This window comes from Trichoderma evansii (genome assembly GCF_050947405.1).
Source record: "Trichoderma evansii strain SZMC 28006 chromosome Unknown GGI43scaffold_3, whole genome shotgun sequence".
Taxonomy (NCBI): Eukaryota; Fungi; Ascomycota; class Sordariomycetes; order Hypocreales; family Hypocreaceae; genus Trichoderma; species Trichoderma evansii.
Window position 1 is genome coordinate 534,201 of NW_028145203.1, and position 20,538 is coordinate 554,738.

Here is a 20,538-nt window from a genome sequence, read left to right on the forward strand (position 1 = left end):
GTTTGCGCTAAAGAAGAGGGCGATAAGCAAGCGAGTTCTAGAAATCTGGGATTCCAGCTAAGCCAGAATCCATTGAGGGAGTTGTGGCTTGTAGGAATGTCACGTCACAGTTTGACAATCTTCATAACACCAACTCTTAGTGTGTCTCAGTCTTACTCGCGCAGCCTGTCATATCTTAGATGAAAGAGAGAAAGTTGCTGTAAAGCTCAGCATGTGCTCGCCCCCAACAAAGCTCTAGATCAAGCCGGTACTGTCAAGGTACCGGCATATAAGGTGCAACCCTCTCCACAACGGCAACTCGGCAAGCTTAGATTCCCCGGACTGTGCGGAATATAAAGTGGGATGATTGGGGGAGAAGAGAAACGAGGAGGAGCGTCCACTCAGCGTTCACTTATACTTCTCCCTGAAAGCTGCGCCTCAAACGTATCGTCAGTAACATGTAATGCTAATGCCTTCGTCTCGAAATTACCTCTACACAATTTGCATGGCAGCAGCTCGGAACATCCGGACGATGAATAGATAGCGCCCGTACTCTGCAGCAGGGCCCCGTCTCGATGGCCTGTCCAGCTCGGAGCAAGCCTCGTTAATACGAATAGGATGGCACACTTTTGCAGGAACTAGAGAGACAGACGCGTACCTTATTTTTGTCTTTTGTCTTGTGGCCGATCCCCAATGCCAAGCTTTTTACTAAGATTCTAAGTTGTTTTAATCTTATATACGGTAATTTTTGCACAATCTCGTTAGCTCCTTTGAGCCATGCCCCGTACTATTGAATTTTGCAGTACTCTCTACTGCTCGGTCCAGTAATTACTCGTGTAAGATCAATAGTCACACGGCCAAAGATTGTGCACGAAATAAGATTTTCACAACACGGCACAGTTAGAATACAATCATGTCAACTTCAATTAGCTTTTAGCGCTACGTAACATGTATTCTCGGTGTACCGGAAGCTTTACATAAGCGGACAATGGCTTCCCGCCCAATGCCAGTTATAGCGTGGATGAAAGGAAGAAAGAAGATATATCTCGGCATACACTTGGCTTAATAATTTAGTAAATTGAATTCGTACTACCAAGGCTAGAGAAATGCAGAAATCTACTTCAATTTTCTCTCTTTCATGTAAAAATAATAATACTATCAGTACCTAGTAGGCAACAATAGTAATGAGACAACGCCATCCATAAACTTTAACCCCTATTATATACAGTATAACATATCATGTAGGGTTCAAGTAATTCCACCTAAACCTCGTTGCTAGGATACAGCACCTTTGTCGTAGTCGCAAACTCCTCCTTGATCGATCGAATGTTGACAAATCTCGTCAACAGGTTTGCGCTGCCGGCCTTGTCGTCGGTGCCGCTAGCTCGGGCACCGCCAAAGGGCTGCTGGCCGACCACCGCACCGGTGCTCTTGCAGTTGAGGTAGAAGTTGCCTGCGGCGTTGCGCAGCTTCTCCTCAGCGTGGCGCAGAGCCTCGCGGTCGCTGGCGAAGACGGATCCCGTGAGGCCGTACTCGGAGGTAGAGTCGACGAGCTCGCAGGCCTTGGTAAAGGCGTCAGGTGCGGCGTCGTCGTAGACATAGATGGTCAGGACGGGACCGAAGAATTCGGTGGAGAGGAACTTGTGGGTAGGGCTGGAGGTGCGGTAGACGGTGGGCTGGACGAAGTAACCCTTGGAAGAGTCATAGCTGCCACCGACGATGAGCTCGAGGTCCTTGTCGCTCTTGGCCTCGTCAATGAAGCTAGAGAGCTTCTTGAAGGAAGCCTCGTGGATAACGGGACCGACGAAGTTGGCGTGGTCCCAGGGGACGCCCTGCTTGAGGCTCTTGGTCTCAGCGACAACGCGCTCCTTGAACTCAGGCCAGACAGACTTGGGGACGTAGACACGAGACGTGGCACTGCACTTCTGTCCCTGGTACTCGAAGGCACCGCGGACAGTCTGCACAGCGGCGTTCTCGATGTCGGCTGATGGGTGGATCAGGTGAAAGTTCTTGCCACCAGTCTCACCCACGATTCTAGGGTACGATCCGTATCTACCCTCAGCAACACCCTCGCCAATGGCGCCGTACAGCTTTCGGAACACGGCCGTGCTACCGGTGTAGTGGAGGGCCGCAAATTGCTTGTGCTCCAAGACTGTCTTGGTGATTTCCACAGGGTTACCAGGCACAAACTGGATAACATCCTTGGGGAGACCAGCCTCCAGCAGGATGTTGTAGACAAGCCAATTGGACGCAATAGCATAGTCGCTAGGCTTCCAGACAACCACGTTGCCCATCAGGGCAGGGGCACCGGGCAGGTTACCAGCAATGGCTGTGAAGTTGAAGGGGCTGACAGCGTAGACGAAGCCCTCGAGCGGGCGGTACTCGAGTCTGTTCCACACGCCCGGCGAGTGGTGCTCGGGCTGCTGGCTGTACAGCTCCTCCGCGTACTTGACGTTGAAGCGGAAGAAGTCAGCCAGCTCGGCAGCGGCGTCAATCTCGGCCTGCCAAGCGTTCTTGCCCTGGCCGAGCATCGTGGCGGCCATGATCTCGTAGCGGTACTTGCCGGCGATCAGGTCGGCGGCCTTGAGGAAGACGGCAGCGCGGTCGGCGAAGGGGAGCGATTCCCATGCCGGCTTTGCGGCCAGGGCGGCGTCGATAGCCTTGGAGACATCGGCGGGGGTGGCAGTGTGGTAGGAGGCGACGGTCTTGGAGTGGTCTGAAGGGTTGAGCTGTCTGGAGAGGGCGGAGGTTTTGATCTGGAAGGTCTGTTAGCTCATGTTCTGAGATCTGGAAGCTTGTATATATCTTTGGCAATATTCAATCATCTCGCCATCTGGATCAACGCACCTGTTTGCCTCCCACGACAACGGGGACTTCCAGAGGAAGCTTCTGCTGCAGCTTCTCTACGGCGGCTGTCAAGCCCTCTCGCTGCTGGCTGCCCTTGGCATAGTGTTGCTATTACAGACTCAACATTAGCATCAATGCCGTGATTCCTTGTTTCTCCTTGGCATTCACTCACGTTAGGCTCGTTCGTAATAGTCGGAGGTCTAAACGTCGCGAGCGTCGCCATGGAAGCTCTTGAGGTTCGGCACCCGCAGTTGCGCAGGCCCTTTGCGCCAGCTCTTCTCAGCATAGCAGACTGCATTGTGTATGGAATATGAAATGGAAAACGCTATTCTTCTCCTTCTTCTTCGTCGAATATGGTATCACAAACAAGAAAAGATCTACAGAGAAAAGAAGAGGAAAAAACTGGAAAGAGAGGCTCTTACCCCAATTTCTTATCTTTTTATCCTTATGTGCCTATTATCGAAGCTCTCTCTGCGCTCGGCTTATCGCGGGTTAAAGGCGATTGGAGATGAGGGGCAGTGGGGTCACCACCATGACGTTAGTAGACCTTAACCTATAATTCCCCAGATGCGAGGCGATTAAGCGTCTGGGGATTGGACAATTGGGGCACCGACGTCGGACGCTGGCTAGCCAATGGCTCCGTCGAGAGCCGTGAAGCAAAATAAGGTCGCCGGTAGTTGGAGGCTTTGTAAATGGTGGAGTTTGTTCGTATGTGGTGAATCTGTACCTGGCACTAACACTATACGCCACATGGGACAAAGAGAATGGATATTTTTTTTCCCAAGCTGCGCTTAATCATGGTTCAAACGATTTTGATTATCATAGTTACGTACTAGAATACACTGAATACACTGCACACCAAGCCGCCCAACTCTAGTAAATGACTATACACTCGAAAAGGAAAGTTATTAGGTATCTATTACAGCATTTCGGACGTGCTCCGTCCCTTGCCTGGTATCATTGGTATCTCCCATCTCTTGATCATGCCAGCATTTGGCTAGTTGTCATAAAGTCCAACGCATCAAACCCTTCTCCTCTGCAACAATCCAGGGGGTATCTTATCATGAAGACTGAGACTCATACCACGAACCACGAACCGTACACCAAAAACCAGATTCTCCGTCACCGTCGCCGTTTCTACTGGCTAGTGGCAGTGGATACGGCTCTTGAGGACGCTTCGGTCCTTGGACGATATGTCAGCAGCGGCACGGTCAAGCCGTAGCTCTCCGTCAGGCCCTCTGGATTGTGCTGGTCAATCTCAACGCTAATGCGAATGTCCAAACTGCCGTCATAGCCTTGGCCATGGCCTGCATCTGTAGCTGCCTTGTGCTTCGTGCCAGCCCCAACCTCGCCGTGATGTAAGGGTGAGTGGCCATCAGAGCCCAGGAATGAATGCGAAGGTGCATCGGCACCGTACCCTGGCATATAGCCTTCGGGGCTTCTTGTAGGAGAATTTTCAGTCAGCAGAGCAAAGTTGCGGCTGGGCATCGTGCAGCTATTGTGGCTGGCGGTCTTGGTGGAGTTGCCGGGATCCTTGTCAAATAGATCCAGCAGAGTTTCGTCTGTCTTGGAGTTGAGATGATGAATCTTGTTTCGCCGTGCCAGAAGGTTGGCAACAGCCTGAGGTGGAGGTTTGTTGACAATGGCTGACGAGACCACATTGACCATATATCTGCTGTCTTCTTCGGTGGGAATCTTGAGGCTGGGGTGGGAGTAGAAGCGGCCTAGAGCTGCCAAATGAACATCGCCTCCGAGGATTGTAGTTCGTACTGAAAATTCGGCAGAAATCCTTTGTAGTTCTACAATCAGTTGGGCTCGCTCGATCTTGTGGGTCTTGGCCGTGTAGTGATCATCAAGATCGTCGAGAAGGTCTACACTTCCGTCAAAGTGGTTAAAGAAGCCACCGCCAACGCCAAATCGTCTGTTTAGGAGCTTGACGGGACCAATAAGAGGGCTTCGAAGGATATTCTCTAGCCAAGTCAAGCGCTGTAATGATTTTTCTTGTTAGTACTTTGACCCCCCTGGAAATGAATAAACGTGAGAGGTAGCAAACGTACTGGGTAAGCAATAGGAATGCCGAGTAATAGAATCAGGTGTTTGATGGGCTGGCCGGATCTAGCGGCGGCCTGTAGCTCACTTCGCACTCTCTGGAAGATGAGTTCATAGGTCTCAGGGTAGTTGACTTGGTGTCGAGTACGCTATGATCTTGTTAGCTATTGAACAGATGAGGCATACACATCAAGCAGCGGCTTACCTCAGTTCTGGCGTCAATACCGAGTAGAGCAATACGAGCACCCAATCGGGCGTATATGTTAAACGAATGTTCCGCAACATAAGGCCCGGGCTTCTTTCCAATGATATACTGCGGCTCAGTTTTTCCCGGCGCGACGTACGTATCAACCAGCTGGTTGGGATCAATGCCCTGAGTTCCATCAACATCCTGATCGGCAAAGTCTAGTAACATATTAGCGCCCGTATATTCTCCTCAGATATATTCTTGATGCCGTAGAAGCAAACTTACCCGATGTGTATGTGGATGGAGGAGGAGGGAGATGGTGTTGGAAAAGCATGTAGTACTTCTGGGCGGTGCCACCGATACCGCGGAAAACGTCACATTGCATAAATTTATCAACATATGACCCAAAGCCGTCAATAATCTGTACAAAGTATTAGCATGAAACTCTATGCCCGATATCATAGACTACACTGACATCATGGTCATCCCAGATGTTGATCTGCGGGATCTGGCCGTTCGCTGTTGAGAAAGGTTCCGTATTATACCATCGGATATAGTTTTTCAGATAGTAGTCGTCGCACTCGGCGCGAAGCTTCTCGGGGAAGGGATAGTCTTGTCGCTTCTTGGGGTTGCCAATGTCTGTCCAGGTGCGCAAGGGACCATTGACTCTGATACCATCGTTGTAGATTTGGTCACCACCGCCAATCATGACGTGGATTGGCGCGGCCGCATGTTTCCGCATAACGTCCTTCCACAGGCACGGGCCGCTCCATGCGTCTTCGTCGGTACCGACACTGAAGCCGTTGCAGGAGTAGAACATCATGCGCATGGACTCGTTTACGGCAGGGATGTAGAAGCTATTGACTCGCGGCTTATGGGTGGTGGAATATCGCAGATCCAGAACTTCATATTCATATTGGGTCTCCTGAGCTTCGAGCGGTACGCTGATGCCAAACGCCCAAAATGTATTTCGTTTGTCTGAATAGAGGCGCTCGCCGTAAACTTGCGCGTCCTGAGCGTGCCTCGACTTCTCGTCTCCCTGTCCTGCAGCACGTCGCAAGACCAGCAACGGCTCATAGAGCGCTTGTTTGCCGCCGCCCTTTGTAACAACAAGGACACTTCCGTACCAGTAGCCCTGTTCCATGCGGCGATAGTTAAGAAGAGGACCGCACACGATTTCTTTGCCATCCGTCACCTCCTCTGGATGGCTGGCAACAACATCTTCGGCAGGCTGTCCTTGGCTGTGCGCCACGGCGATGGGCTGGTAATTTCCCGCTGAGTGTGCTCTATTTCCGTTCACCTGAGGTTCAATTCGAGTAGAGTTGAGATAGTCGGCCAAGTCGTCGGTTGTGCCGGCAGTCGTGGGATCGCGCGCCTGAAAATTCGCCTCGTGGCGGGCATATTTAGTCGACTCTTGATGGCGCCATTTGCTGCTGGACGTGTATGGGTTTTGAGGGTCGATATCTGCGACTGGCTCGCCGTTAATGTGTGAATCCATGGCGAGACTCTCTGGCGACTCTTGTGCTGGTAAATGCGACAGTTGAAACTAAAGTTTTGGCAGAGCAATTGTCGGCAGTGGGCGAAAGCTGCTGCTCAGATGCGACTCCGAGATTCCCACAGTTGGCGGCCTCTGCGATCAGCTTAGCCGCGATGACCTTGTCGATTCCCCTGTCGCGCACTTTGACGGCTCAAGTGCGATTAACGAGCTGCAGACGGAATTTCCGACTTCTCCTTTGACAGATGCAGATTCGTCTTTGTCTGGGGGGAATTGGGCTTCCAACAAGCTTTGGCCTTACGACAGACGAGAGGGCTTCGAACTGATAATATTCGCCCAGTGGAGCACTACGGGAGCTTGGGGAGCTACTTTAACGCTGTAGCGCGTGCTGGGGACCAGGATCTGGCGACCTGTTGGACAGGGATCGTAGCAGCGCCAGAAACATAAACAGGCCTGGAAGGGAACTAAAGGGGCAGCTAGTGTGGACCGGTTCCTCGCCAATGACGACAGGGCCAATAGTTTCGCTGAAGATTTCTCGCGGATCGTAGGATGCTGTACATGAAGGCGTGCAGCGTCAATCTGGCGTTGATGACAGCCGAGATGACTGCGTGGCTGACTATTGATTCTTGTGATTACTGTTCGTATGATCTACTAGCAGTGCCTCTCTCTACGCGTAAGAACTTTCTTAATAGGTCTACTACCTGCAATAGCGCTGGCGCAGTCAGTAGTATGTACCACTCCACCGCAGGGAGCGTCAGATATTGCAGTGGGATGAGATGATACGATTATGCCAAGAGAGCCTGCCAAGGTTGCCAGAGCGACCCCTCAGCTTCTCACGCACTCAAGTCACGCACACACATACTAGCACCGCTTGTACGGAGCGAACGGCCGTGAGTTGAACAGGTGATCAGGGGTAAGACAGACAGAGAAAACGCCCCGAAGTGTGGATAGCTGATTGGATGAGCTCAACTGCCGGAGTTCGGAGAGCCGGCTCGGAGTTGCCCTGCACTGGTGTGGGAATATTGCAGCTGATTGAACGCATTCGTGATTGATGGATGCATGCGTTGGGACAGAGAGATAAGAGAGGCATCCAGCTGTCGCGACGAAGACGGCGTTGCGCAGCGATTTGGAAATTAAGAAGTGGACAAGCTCAAGTGAGATTGCGGTGGGGCGCCATGGTTTGCAGATCGAGTCCGCGGAAGCTGATCTGCTGAGGTAATCGGAACTACGTAGAGCCGATCAGCGCAATCGTGAAGGCCTTCTCGATCATATTCAGATGCGTATATAGTGCCCTGTAAGTGAACAGTAGTTTCATATTTTTCAATTCGATTATAACATGCTTCTTAGATTTGAATAATAATATGTCAATTTCCATAAGCTCACAGGCAAATTTTGTCCATTTTCCTGAGAACTATAGAGTACTAGTGCTCTGTACCCACGCAATGGCTCAGGTCAACTAGCTCGGCATTTATGGATTATGTAATCAATGCCCCTCTGTATACTACTTTGGAGCAGAAATTTTTTTCTTGCCGGCTCAAACTTCGTCTTGTTTTCAGCTCGACATGCATCCCACAGGCGAATCCAGTCGAGATGAAGCTGAGAACAGTGGCGGTCTGCCGTCATAGCTGACGATGACAATGTCATCCTCAGGGGCACCAAGGGGACTGGGATGTATAATGAAAATCATCCTTGCGCATCCATGACAGATCTCAACTGTCTTGCTTTTGCTCAGGGATGAAGAATCCTGACGCAGATGCGCAAAGCAACAGGCCCCAGGTAGGTGAAAATGAACATTGTGAAGTCTATGAATGGCATATGTGTGTACAGCACCGAGCTTCTCTAGTGCTCGAATGCTGAAGGATTTTTTTACGTGCCAAGATCAATTCCTCCCTACTATTACCAAACACTGATGTCTTGATATTCCTAAAGACATAGTGCATGAAGTTAGGGGGACACCTTCATACCCGTATCCTTTTTTTTTCTTTTTTTTTTTGAAGAAAGATTATTCATGTCGATACTTTGTGCTGTAGCTCTAGAATTATCCTGCCGGCGAATTTCATTGATTGGTGATTTCCTTTGTGCGATTGTCACAACTCTTTGCCAAGGATGGAGATCGCCGCTCCCCTGTCGCCTTTTCGCCTTTTCGCCTCTCAGACTCTTGGCTGACGACCCCTTTCACGTTATCCAATGCATATTTTGTGCAACTCGATGATGCAGTAATCCATATTCAAATCGGATATTACCTACTGGGCCATTGCTGGTAGTAGGAATATTATTAGCCCACATTTGAAAAGGAAGGAGGCCGAAATTCTCTAGAAGCCATAATAATGGGACTTAGTGCGGGACAACAAACCGCCAGCGAACTTCAGCTGGATCTTAGACTGGGGCTATGATGACAAGCCGAAAGCCACGACATAGCGGCGCCGCAGCGTGTGCATTACTCCATCGCTACTACACAGCCAGATTCTCTTCGACGGCGCGTCCGTGCCTCGCCAAGAGTGCCAGCTATGGTGGCCAAGCCTCCTCGTATGATTCAGCTTGTTGGGCCTCTGTTAACCCCATAATATGACTCTTCAGTATGGATCTCTTGTCTGCTCTCGCTCGCCCTTCTTTGTGTTGGCCGATGAACTACTTTGCTCGTGAATCAGAGCTAGTTGTGATAGTCCAAAGGACTTGTTCATAAGAAGCTGAGCTGTGAGACAACGGAGATCTGAAACTGAGCTTGCATGTAGCTTAGTTTTGACTGATACCAAGAAGAGTTCCACAGTGCACACACCGCTCCAAGTGCAAAGTTAAGAGATTGATCTTTATTCATGCTTCGCCACATGGATTCGGTTACAGAGCCTGGACTACGGTGTGATCCTTTGAAGATTACACCGAGCTTTCGACATATGCCGCGAAATTCAATTCATGCCTAAAACGCGTTCTGCTTTTTTGGCGTATTATTACGTTACAAAGGTACATACCTATTACCACAACGACTTTTGCCATGGTTGGTTACATCGACGAATCATCCGGCATAATGACGACTGTAGGGCGGCACATGCGCTCATACATACATCTCATCACCTGTACCTTTAATGGGGCATTTAAATTGCGCCCAATAATCCGTAGGTATGGCACGATGGCTGTGGAACCCTTTTCAAGCTTTCTTTTGTTCGACTCATCTGCCAAGTATTTCCCGACGTCTCATGTAAAGCAGGCAGGTCGGTAAGCACCTTGTAGTGGCGATGGAAGTCTTACTGCCGGTCTTACTGGTACAAGCATGCACGCAGCAGCAGCATTCACTTAGTACCAAAAGACGCCCAACCAGGTGGGTAGCAAACAACAAAGGGCCTGGAGCCGATCTGCGCTTCCCTTGATGGTAGTGGCGACTGAAGCTGCGGAGAGACACGGGGTCAAGATCTGCGCTGAACGACTGGACAGCTGCACACCTAAGCTGCTAGGGCGTTTTGATGCGAGCCGTCGGAGCACGTTCTGCACGTCTACTGTATGATGTCTTCTAGCAGACGAACCTGGTGATTCGTAGAGTTGCGCCACTTTTTTGCGGGGATGGGCGCCTTGTGCTGCGATATTCGTTGATAGAACGGTCTTTGATGTCTCAGCATGAGGCGGGAAATTGGCTAAAGACATTGTCGCGCACTTTGAGAAACCAAACTAAATACTATTTACGTACGTTCCCAAGGCCATTACTTGCTATATGGAGTAACTTTGGGGATATCTCCATCAACGTGCAGGCGCTTATCGGAAAGACCCGCGAAAAGGCGTTTTCCATCAAGACCGCGTGCTTGGATTGTGCAATGCATAGATAGAGCCACCGCGCCACAGCCATCGATTGGACAAGTCGTAATGCGACCTTAAATTTGATGGCGTCGAGAACTGGACATGGCGTACGGCAGCTAGGAAGCGCTAAGAACTGTTGAAGGTACTGTTTGGGAAAGTCCCGAGAGAAATGGAGAAAGCCCTTGCTCGTGCTGTAATCTCTTTCTCTTTCTCTCACTTTTTCGAATCGAACAAAAAAAGAACAACAAGGGAGGGAGGCCTTTTATCGCACTATCCCGTGTGTCCGGATTCGTGATCTACCTTTGAACCGAGGCTGAGCGCGAACGGCGGTAGCACTGCAGCAGCACCTGCAGAGCTACCTAGTACTCAACCGCATCCAATGCCTTTGTAGCTGTGGCGTTCAATGACGGTTTATATGTCAACGTGAAGTGAACCTCTCGATGCTAGCTACTTAGCGCTGGTGCTGGCGCTGAAAAGTAACCAAAGGGCTCTAGTGCAAGGCAACGAACGACCCCTGAATGGAGTAGCGGTGCCTCGCTCATGCACTGGGACGGAGTCGCCTGTAATTAATTAATTCTATGCCGGAGAGTAAAAAAAAAACAGAGCCCTGAAGAAGCAAAGCTCCCTGGCCAGGCTGCCACACCAATTGGCAGCACGCACGGAGGCTTGTAGGGATTTGCTGGCCCTCATCCGCACTAGCCCACGCCACCAGCAACCGCATCCAATTTGCCCATCTCCGTCATTCCGCTCTCCTGGGCGCAATCGGCAGGCCATTTTGTGCAGAGTAGCGCCTCCTGTACCTGAGCCTGTGCATGTAGCGCTGCCTTTGCTGTAGCGACGATTATCTTTAGCAGCGGCCGGGCTGCCGTGGCGATTCTCTCTCTCGATGCGGAGGCTGCTTCACCGTTCCCGGAAAGCCCTGCATCTCTGCCTCTAATCTCTATCGTTATCGTGGACGGCAGAGCTTTTTCTCTCTCTCTCGCCCATCACATCACCTTCCCTTCGCTCTCGTGCGGCATTGAGTCTGGCACTCACTCACATCCAGGCGATCGCATACCGAGCACACACTGTCGTTACCAGCAGGCCATGTTGAATTAGTTTGGACGCCGTGACGGGTTGACACAGGCGCATTTCCACAACGGTCACAGCATCTCCCGGACCCTGCCGGAACAACCAACATCTACGCATAAACCAGAAACCGCCATTGCTGGCCATGCAATGAGTGGAACAGCAATCATGGCCTCGGCTGTGGAACTGCCCTCGACATCCTCCTTCTCTCAACGCTCCCACTCATCTCCTAATCTACCCTCGCTACCATCACGGACCAAATCGCCCTTTGGCCGCTCTACAAAGAACTCGCCTGAGGTATCAGCCTTTGAAATACCCTCTTTCAACTCTGACATAGACCTTAAACTCGACATCTCTCTTCCCACTGTTCCTGAGAGCGAATTATCACCTCCTAATACCGAATATGTCGAATTGGAACCTCCTCCTCCATCATCAAAACTCTACGACCATTTGCGGACCAAATCAGCAGCCTCGCTTAGCGATGGGCCTCGACAATGGCTGCGCAGCTTGACAACTATTCGAGATGCTCAGTACGAAGATGATGAGCCCATCGCTCCTCTTCCTACGCTTAGCGAAGAAAAACGGCCCGCCACAGCAACTGAAAGCCCCCTGAGCAACATCGAGGCGGCTCCTCCTCGACCATCCCGGGATCGCTCCCATTCGACGTCTGCAAGCCTCGCCAACTTCACCAAGAGGTCGTGGATGCCGTCGTCGCGCTCACTGCTAAAAACGCAACCAGAGACCCCGGTCGAGATGAGCGTCAAGCCCGAGGCCAAGCCCAGCCGCAGCGACAAGCTGAAACGGGCTGTCGCAGCCAGTCTCCAGGAAATTACGACCAATCAGACGGGCCAAAACCGTCCAGTTGACTCAGCTGCTAAGCCCGCGACAAAGGGATTCGCTCGTGCAACTAGCTATTTCTCCAGGATCAAACAAAAGCCCGCGTCCTCGTTGTCTAAAACAAGTGAGAGCATTGACTCCGATTTTAGCTGCGCGTCTTCTGCCACTAGCTTGGCTCAACCAGGCTCCAATAGTATCGACTCGCATGTCTCGCAATCCACCACTTCTGGTGAGACAAACTCTACGGCGCTCACCACAGATGAGTCGTCGATCGAAATGCCACCGCGCATGCCCGATCCTCTGTGGTCGCAGTTCAAGAACTTGGATCTAGAGTTCAGAGGGCTCGCTTCCAAACCCGTGGCCCAGAAATGCGCGCTGATCCAGACGCTGCTTTTACCTTTTCTCAAAAGTGCCACCAGCCAGGCATCACTTAGCGGTCTGCGACCTGAGGATGTTGACTGCAGGGCTGGCGTCTTAAACAAATGGTGGGGCGCTGTCCTGGAAATGCTTGAGGCTCAGCACCAGCAGCCTGTGCCGGGACTGGATCGCCAACTGCTCTTCGAGGCGGCGACCGTTATCATGATGCGCCTCGAGTGGCGCCAGACAACGCCTTATTTCTTGCCGTTGGCAGACAGGTCTCCTCAGGATCGCGTTCGCGCGAGGTCATCTACTAACTCATCTCACTCATCAAACTCCGATCAATCTGCGCTTTTGGCAGAGTCAGCTGAGCACAACATCAGAACCATGTTTGTGTCCAACTTGGTGAGGCAGATGGCATTTGTGGTCGAAAAGATGTCTCTCCGCCACGTGCCTCCGAGTTTAATCGAGTTTGCCGGCAAGACTTGCGCATATGCCTTCTTCTTTGCGCCTGGTGTATCTGATATCTTGGTGCGACTTTGGGGTCTAACTCCAGACTTGATCCGCCGCGTCTCTGAGAGCATGGGTCTCACTCGCAAGAACAACGACGAAGTTGATGCGAACATCGCAGCATCATTCCCGCCGAAGCTGAGTAACTTGGCCTGGTCCTCGCCTCGAGCTTTGTGGAACACTCTAAAGCGGATTCCTAAGATGCCCTTGCTTGTGGCGAGGGTGCCATGGACGGGCCCGTGGGTCATGCGCTGGAAAGGCCGCGATACCGATCTCATTTTCATCTTTTGCAGATATTTCCACATCTTATCCAACGAGTTTATGCCGACGGGCCTTTCTTTAACGGAAAAAGCAACGTCACCGGCGTTTGTTCTTGTTCACGCACAGCTTTTGTCGATTCTCGATAACACCGTTCATCGCCAGGCTGCGCTTGAGCCTATAGGAAACTCAGCTCGAGGAGCTGAAGCGGCGGCTCTACAAATGCCTATGCCACCAAGCAATTTGATGAAGAGCATGTCGGAGAATAGACTGGTAATATTGCTCAAAGACATCCTCGCTGATAATACGCCTACGTTTGCGGGAGCAAGACACACATTTGCTGAATCTTTCTCTGCGCTATTGAAAGCAGCCGCAAGCAGGACATCGAGGTACAACAGCACCGCATGCTCAACATTGTGTGACCTGTTGGAAGAAGTTCTGTTCATTTACCACCGGGCTGAGACGGTTGAAAATCCAACAAGCTATATTGATTGGGCCTTTTGGATTGATGTCTGTAAGATCGCCCTAACCTCACTAAATACCCTATCAGAGATTCGAATTATCTCTTTCATATATACGATATGGGATGCCATCGCCAAAGACCCAAAGCAAAAGCTGATGGTGTGCCGCGACTGGCTGTTGACGGATGAGACGTTCAACGCTTTTTTCAATAACTGGTGCCCAATGGTGCGAGCCTACTACATGCGTCTGCTCTGCTGGCGAGTCTGTCGCGAAGTGGGCAGCCAGGATGAAACTGATATGGAAGTTTTCGCTCTTGCCTCCAAGAAGCTCAAGTTGGTCTGGTCACATTATCTCTATCTTAAACAGGCTGCAGACGAAGCTGGCCGGATGGGCCCCGCTACTGCACCGATGTCACCTACTCTGGGAAAACGATTCATCATTATTCGACAGGAGATCAATGTTCCGCAACCAGGCCTCTTTGTGACGTTTGATACATTCACTAAGGCATCAAGTATAATCGATATGCCTTCCAGCGAGAAGACGGCTGAAGCAGGTCTTCTCTCTAAGAATGATCCCAAGAAGAAGTGGTCCATTTTTAAGATGCTATCTTTCAACTCGGCGAATTCTCCAACTCAGAACACCCCAGACGCGTCGCCTGTCAAATTTTCGGACGATGGACTTCAGAATGCACGCCGAGAGGTTGCAAACTCCCGATCTCGACAAAACACTTCGATCAGCCCTCCCAAAACAGCCAAGTCTGACAAGAGTGACGATTCTGATAATCCGGTATTCGAAGAGCCCAAATTCAACTTCAAGTTTGTCCTTGGCTGGCCACAACCGCATCAGCAGCTGCCTCCGTTGGAACGAATGCTCGTGAGCCCGAAGCTCCCTACACCGGCGCAGTCAAGGCTTGGCTTTCAAGCGAAGCGTGGAGGCGGTCCAGTCCTCCCTCCGCTGATGATTCCGACGAGGAGATTTTCTGGAAGCTCTCAAGGTGGCCTGGTGCAAGCTGCAAAGAATGCAAGCCCTCTTGATTCGCCAGTTTCAGAACCTCGTCGAAAGTTGTCGCTGGCCATAGTCAGCGCAGGAATTCCAGAAGAACCTGCTACGACTGGCTCCGAGACGAGCAGTGGCGACACAACCCCCAACGAGACCATCTCCCCGTCTTCTCCAATCATTCAGCCGAACTTGAGCCAACAACGACCTGGTGAGGGCAAAGTGGGACCTGTGAAACCTGCCGGAGCATTCCTCAAAAATTTGGCTTACGCGGGGCGTGCGTTGTCGGAGTGGAGTCTCGTTGTGGCGGAGTGTAACAATTTTGTTGAGAGGCGTCGCGATGAAGGCATCACCGCCCTCGGCGACATTGAAGTGCCACTACTTGGTGTCGAGGGATTCCGTAAGATGGCTGGCTAAGCATATGATCTCATCAACGTGATACGGCCTATCAAAAATGTGCGCAACTTGACTTTTCGTTACGCTACAGCAAAACAACACACTTGGATTTCTATCCACAATTTCTTTTCCATTTTTTTTCAATCATTTACTTTTTTTCTTGGATCATTACGAGCGATATACATGGTGTGTTATATATACTCTATAAGGCCTTATCTCAACTGGCGTTGGCGATATTCAGATATTTCGATACAGCATATTTTGTTCTATACATTTTTTTGGGTAATTAGCATGATATTTTTGGATATGATACTCTGGCACTGGATCAATTGGTCGAATTTCGAGATGGCATATGAATCAGAAGAAAGAAGAAAGATAGCAGAAATTATTTTGGCACACTTTATACTATACCAACTGGCTTCACAGCAAAATAAACAACGAACAACACCATACTCGCTAGCTTCTGACCGTTCAGTACCCAATTTAAGGATTTCGGCTTTACGGAGGGCAAAGTATACTCCTTAATCGCTACATACATGAATCTCTTGGCGAAATTTCGATGGCTTCGCGGTGCCCACAGCGATATTCGTTTTTTTCTTTTTCTTTCTTTCTCAAACAACTACGGTGATTCGACTAATCAATCATTGGTCTTTTGGCAAGAATAATCAAGCGTGTCGACGGAATGTGGTGTTCTGTGGATATACATTCCCCTCTGCAGGGGCGAGACTTTCTGGCTGGGTAGCAAGATGTCAGACTAATGGACAATTATTAAAGAGTGCCATTTGGATGGAAAGCAAAGGCATTGGCTGATACCCTTCTATTGCGAGACATGTCACCGGTGTCATGGCTACCTGGTACATGGTTTTTACTTTGTTATTTCGAGGCTTTTTTTTTTTTTTTTTTTTTTTTTTTAAATCATTCATTTCTTCATCTTGCGAGCAAGGTCTATGTATGTTGATTTCGCTTGTGGTACCCCTATTTAAGGAGGTGGGAGAAAAAGTGGAGGACATGGAAAAATACCCCTGATTCGAAGCGCGTGGTAGTAGTGAAAATTCAAATTCTAATAAAACAACCACAAAAAAAGAGCAGCCAATTAGTACAATGGAAAGGCATAAATCGTAGTGTGAATTTCATAAACTATAAATCTCGTATACTTGGTCAAACTGGGATACATGACCAAATATTTCATCCAGTGACCCTGTTAAATCTTGGCAAATTGAGCCTTGTAAGCGGCTCTGATCTGCTTCCTCCACGCCCCTTGCTTCTCCGTCAACGCATCTACCCTCTCCTTAGTCTCGGGCCTGTAAAATACCGATCTATCAGGATAATTTTCTTCAAACTGGGGCTTCCCGTCGTTGAGCGAGACAAAGTCCCGGCGGCTGCGGGTGTAGATGTGCACATCGGGCTCGAGCTCCCAAGGGCGGTCGAGCGTGCTGGCGATGAGGTAGGTGACCAAAGTACCAGCATCGGCGTAGTAGTTCCAGACGTTGCCGCGGCAAAGGGGGCACTGGGCGACGGTTTGGCCGACCTTTGACTGGGTTGGGAGGGCGACGAGGATGGGATTGTTTATTTTATGCTGGGCGTTGGCGTCGTTGTCTGCGGGAATGACAGTTGCGGTGGTTGCGGCGTTTGTAAGATCAGCGAAAGCGGGGAGCACACCGCACACAGAGCCGGAGGATGGAGATGAAGACGATTGTTCGGCTTTGCTGAGCGGCGTGGTGAGCGGAGCAGAGGGGAGGAGAGAAACGGCGGATGATTCGATGATGGCATTGATGGCAAAGGCGCTGCCCATTTGACGCTGGCAGAGAGTGCAGTGGCATGTTTGGACAAGGAGGGGAGGGAGGTTGATTTGGTAGCGAATGTGGCCGCAGGGACAGCCGCCTTGCATGGGAAAAAGGTCTTTTTTCTCAGCGTAGTGCGACATGATGGTGGTAATGATGACAACAACGATGATGAGACGGGAATGAGAATGGCCGCTTGGATTCAACACAAGGGGACGAAAAAGGATCACACTGTATAACACAAAAGCTACAAAGGCGTGTGAGCGTGTGAGTGCAAGACAAAGGGGTCAAAAGAGGAGAAAGAGGAGAGATTTTTGTCTGCCTAAGGGTTTGTAAGTGAAGGCCCAACAGGGTGTGGGGTTTCTCTTGCAGCCATTCAGATGCGACTTGATGGCCTAAACAGGCAATTGACTGTGGAATCGGGAAAGGTGAGGTTTTTTTTTTGTGGCCTCAGGCTGGCTTACTGAGGGCTTTTTGGCTGACAAGGGATGGATTGATTTTTGGCTACTTGTGGCTTTTATTTGTTTTGGTCTTTTTTTTTCCTGTTGTGTGTTTTTGAAGAATGCGGGGATAAACTCCTTTACTTTGGGGTTTTGGCTGATGGGAGAAAAAGCCATTGTATAATATTTAAGCCCCCGGAGTTTTGCGGCGGGGTTAACTAACATTGGAATGATTAGAAGACAATGCACCGCCCAAGTTTGTTCTACCGAGGGCCAGAATGAGGAGCTACTTTGCCGAGGCCGGCGCCGCAAGTGACATGGAGCTTCACTACATCAAGGGAGATCGAACCATGAGGCTGTGTGTACAGAGCATCAAACATCACCATTGTGGCTTTGCCGTGTTTTATCAATCTCAAAAAGCTTGTTGAACGGAGCATGGCGCTACTTATACTGAATTCCACCAGTCGCAGGATGGCGTACCCGTCGCCGTCTAATACACTGCGTGTGCAAACGTCGTAACCCAGAGCTCAGCCACCGGACAGCTGCACGTGTCTCCCCAGCGCTAATTGGCCCAGAGCTCCTTATTTCGTCAGCACCGCGACCCGCCCCCACCTCGAATGGTATTTCCTCTTTGCCTCTCGCCCTCATCGCTTCCACCACCAAAATTCCAGACGAGGCCTCCCGGCCACGATGCCTAAAACGCTCGCGTCTTGGCTTTAATTTGTGTGTTTTGCGCGACTTGGAGGCAAAATTATTCGCAGCTTGCATTGGTGCGCTTTTTGGTTATTCGTGTTGCATTCCCGCCATGCCCAACACAGGCAGACCTAGTCGGGATTGTCATCTGTGCCGTAAACGGCGTGTCAAGGTTGGTGACATTTAACTGCAGTTGATTGCCCCCGTCTTATGCTATTTATACCCACAACCTACCCATACGACATGCATAGAATCTAAATACGGTGATGGTGCATGTTCTATCCATCTCATCCGGGAGTGGGTCTACAGCTGTTTATAGGTGCCATGTCTTAGCAGTCGCTCGATTCTTTCCTATAATGCTCACTTTTCTCCACCCTTGATCTGCTTCATGTTCCGGTACTTACTTACATACTGCACGGAATAGTGTGATCTCGCCCGTCCCGCTTGCCAGAGATGTATCAAATACGGCGCCGAATGCCCGGGATACCGGGATCAGCAGGAGCTGGTCTTCCGTAACGCAGATCCCGCTGCCGTCCGGAAGCGCAAGAAGCGCACGCCGCACTCTCCTGGGGTTACCGAGTCATCGTCTTCAGCATCTGATTCGGGCTATCCGACGCCGGATCTCAGTTCAAATGGAGACTTCATGTTCACATCTTCGACAGACGTTGTCTTGGCTAATGGTTCCAATTGCAACGCTGTTGCTCCTCTAACTCGGCCGGTGTTTCAACACTGGACATCACACTCAGTTCCCATCCTCCTCAATGTCTATTCCAGTCTCGACTTTATCCAGGATATATACAGCGGCTACCATAAAGATGGACCTCTTGTTTGGGCAGCTCATCTCTTCTCCCGCACCTATGTCACCAACCTCCGTTATCCGACTGCCATAACTAGGGACGCCCACACAGAGACCCAGCGCGAACTGGGTGCTTACCTAGGCAAGACGCTCAACTCAGTCAACGCGGCACTTAATACGCCCGAGGGAGCTTTTAGAGACGACGTTCTTGCCACTATATGGCTTCTCAGCAACTATGAGGTGAGAAATTCCTAAAGCAGCGTGATGTGACCTGGAGAATCTCTGAATCAAATGCTCACTAGTAGATAGTTGCTTATTGGCTCCCTCAGTCGCACAGAAACTCTAAGTCCATGGCATTTACACGCTCGAGGATTATATAGTATCTTAAAAGTAAGAGGGGTCGCGCCGCTATATACGGCAAAGGGCCGCATGGCATTCTGGCCTGCCTATAGCATGGTGGTGAGTATTAGTGGTATTCCGAATGCGAATGGCTGTGATCTTTTGCTGACTTAGTTTGTGTACAGCAAGTTCAGTCTCTTATTAATAACACAGAATGTCCTCCAGAATCGCAAGAATGGTTCGAGGTTATAGCATCATCACTATCCCCAGGAGAAGGCCTCGGGCTACATGTTTCTCTATTCATGACCAAAGTCTGCAGCGTTCAGGCTCGGATTTTCAGTCTCTTCCGGCGACGAGACTTCAACGGCGCTTCCCGGGAGTATACTGAGCTCTTTGCTCAGATGAAGACAGCTGAACATGAAATTGAAGATTGGATGGAATCGAATCCTGTGGGAGACCACATGTTGGAAATTTACGTGATAAGCCTTTACCAGTCTGCCATTATCAAAGGATATAACGCTGTAAAGCTTCTCATCAACTTTCTCACGCATTATCCCCCATGCTCAACTCCTCTCCAGCAGCTCATGGCTGATCGAGAGTATTGCATCAAGACTGCTCAGATATCAGCACAGGGAATTATAGATAGTGTCCCACGTATACTCGGACCCCTCACGGCAAAAGGACAAGACAAATCTCCCAAAACCGTATTCGATGCGATAAGGATCATATGGCCACTTATCTGCGTATATGTCATCGACATCTGCCGATCAGAACAGCGACTTACCGCAGAAGAATACCTCTTTTATATAGGTCGAGAACTGGGAATACGGCAGGGGCTGAATACCTACTCGGACAAATTCAATCTGCCAGACGAGGCGCGGCTACCGTTTGGAGAGCATGCAGAATTGTAGCACGGCGCAATACTTGACTCCTTCACCGAAATGTCTACGGAAGGACCCGTACCAATGAAAGGTGTTGCTGGAACGACGGCAGGGCATGTTTTAAACTTGCTGGATTTGGTTGATTTTTTGTTTTAGATACCAAGGGAGAGTTCACTAAAAGCGTCAATAGAGCTTCCTGTTTTAATAAATGAATGACTATATCTTACTCTACTGCGGTATAAGCGCTACCTTCTTTATGCAGTCTGCCAAAGGATTGTTTTGAGTACTGAGTTGCCGGGGTGACACGTTGTTGTCTCTGTGTTGCACCACAGAAACTGCACCACGGAAACTTAGTCGGACTTTTAAGAGTTTTTCTCTCTCCGT

At 50.2% G+C, this 20,538-nt stretch overlaps 5 protein-coding genes across 5 annotated transcripts; 2 read left to right on the plus strand and 3 right to left on the minus strand.

Annotated features, from left to right (window-relative positions):
* Nucleotides 1-603: 603 nt before the first annotated feature.
* On the minus strand, nt 604-3,412 carry GGI43DRAFT_238113 (1-pyrroline-5-carboxylate dehydrogenase). The gene is made up of 3 exons (XM_083200639.1): nt 2,999-3,412; nt 2,827-2,934; nt 604-2,735 (listed from the first exon to the last, which is right to left on the minus strand). The coding sequence occupies exons 1-3, from the start codon at nt 3,122-3,124 to the stop codon at nt 1,242-1,244; spliced, it is 1,728 nt and encodes a 575-aa protein (XP_083063884.1). The 5' UTR covers nt 3,125-3,412; the 3' UTR covers nt 604-1,241.
* A 380-nt stretch (nt 3,413-3,792) lies between these two features.
* On the minus strand, nt 3,793-6,833 carry GGI43DRAFT_238045 (uncharacterized protein). Its single transcript, XM_083200637.1, has 5 exons — nt 5,538-6,833; nt 5,348-5,483; nt 5,081-5,280; nt 4,884-5,024; nt 3,793-4,812 (listed from the first exon to the last, which is right to left on the minus strand). The coding sequence occupies exons 1-5, from the start codon at nt 6,558-6,560 to the stop codon at nt 3,964-3,966; spliced, it is 2,349 nt and encodes a 782-aa protein (XP_083063885.1). The 5' UTR covers nt 6,561-6,833; the 3' UTR covers nt 3,793-3,963.
* Nucleotides 6,834-11,336: 4,503 nt separating this feature from the next.
* On the plus strand, nt 11,337-15,326 carry GGI43DRAFT_238254 (DUF1765 domain-containing protein). The gene has a single exon (XM_083200641.1). It carries the CDS (start codon nt 11,559-11,561, stop codon nt 15,243-15,245), a length of 3,687 nt encoding a protein of 1,228 aa, XP_083063886.1. The 5' UTR covers nt 11,337-11,558; the 3' UTR covers nt 15,246-15,326.
* Nucleotides 15,327-16,330: 1,004 nt separating this feature from the next.
* Nucleotides 16,331-17,699, minus strand: GGI43DRAFT_238306 (GFA family protein). The gene has a single exon (XM_083200644.1). The coding sequence runs from the start codon at nt 17,146-17,148 to the stop codon at nt 16,426-16,428; it is 723 nt and encodes a 240-aa protein (XP_083063887.1). The 5' UTR covers nt 17,149-17,699; the 3' UTR covers nt 16,331-16,425.
* On the plus strand, nt 17,700-20,537 carry GGI43DRAFT_238457 (Zn(II)2Cys6 transcription factor domain-containing protein). Its single transcript, XM_083200646.1, has 4 exons — nt 17,700-18,310; nt 18,563-19,174; nt 19,244-19,393; nt 19,459-20,537. The coding sequence occupies exons 1-4, from the start codon at nt 18,251-18,253 to the stop codon at nt 20,182-20,184; spliced, it is 1,548 nt and encodes a 515-aa protein (XP_083063888.1). The 5' UTR covers nt 17,700-18,250; the 3' UTR covers nt 20,185-20,537.
* Nucleotide 20,538: the final 1 nt, after the last annotated feature.

Excerpts from the sequence above, each read along its gene's own strand:
- GGI43DRAFT_238457 (XM_083200646.1), top strand. The coding sequence starts at position 18,251 with ATGCCCAACACAGGCAGACCTAGTCGGGATTGTCATCTGTGCCGTAAA. Across the intron at positions 18,311-18,562 it reads GCCGTAAACGGCGTGTCAAG|TGTGATCTCGCCCGTCCCGC; the intron begins GTTGGTGACATT and ends TGCACGGAATAG. Across the intron at positions 19,394-19,458 it reads GGCCTGCCTATAGCATGGTG|CAAGTTCAGTCTCTTATTAA; the intron begins GTGAGTATTAGT and ends GTTTGTGTACAG.
- GGI43DRAFT_238254 (XM_083200641.1), top strand. The coding sequence starts at position 11,559 with ATGAGTGGAACAGCAATCATGGCCTCGGCTGTGGAACTGCCCTCGACA.
- GGI43DRAFT_238306 (XM_083200644.1), bottom strand. The coding sequence starts at position 17,148 with ATGTCGCACTACGCTGAGAAAAAAGACCTTTTTCCCATGCAAGGCGGC.
- GGI43DRAFT_238045 (XM_083200637.1), bottom strand. The coding sequence starts at position 6,560 with ATGGATTCACACATTAACGGCGAGCCAGTCGCAGATATCGACCCTCAA. Across the intron at positions 5,484-5,537 it reads ACATCTGGGATGACCATGAT|ATTATTGACGGCTTTGGGTC; the intron begins GTCAGTGTAGTC and ends TACTTTGTACAG. Across the intron at positions 5,025-5,080 it reads GTATTGACGCCAGAACTGAG|CGTACTCGACACCAAGTCAA; the intron begins GTAAGCCGCTGC and ends ACAAGATCATAG.
- GGI43DRAFT_238113 (XM_083200639.1), bottom strand. The coding sequence starts at position 3,124 with ATGCAGTCTGCTATGCTGAGAAGAGCTGGCGCAAAGGGCCTGCGCAAC. Across the intron at positions 2,935-2,998 it reads CTATTACGAACGAGCCTAAC|CAACACTATGCCAAGGGCAG; the intron begins GTGAGTGAATGC and ends AGTCTGTAATAG. Across the intron at positions 2,736-2,826 it reads TTGTCGTGGGAGGCAAACAG|ATCAAAACCTCCGCCCTCTC; the intron begins GTGCGTTGATCC and ends CAGACCTTCCAG.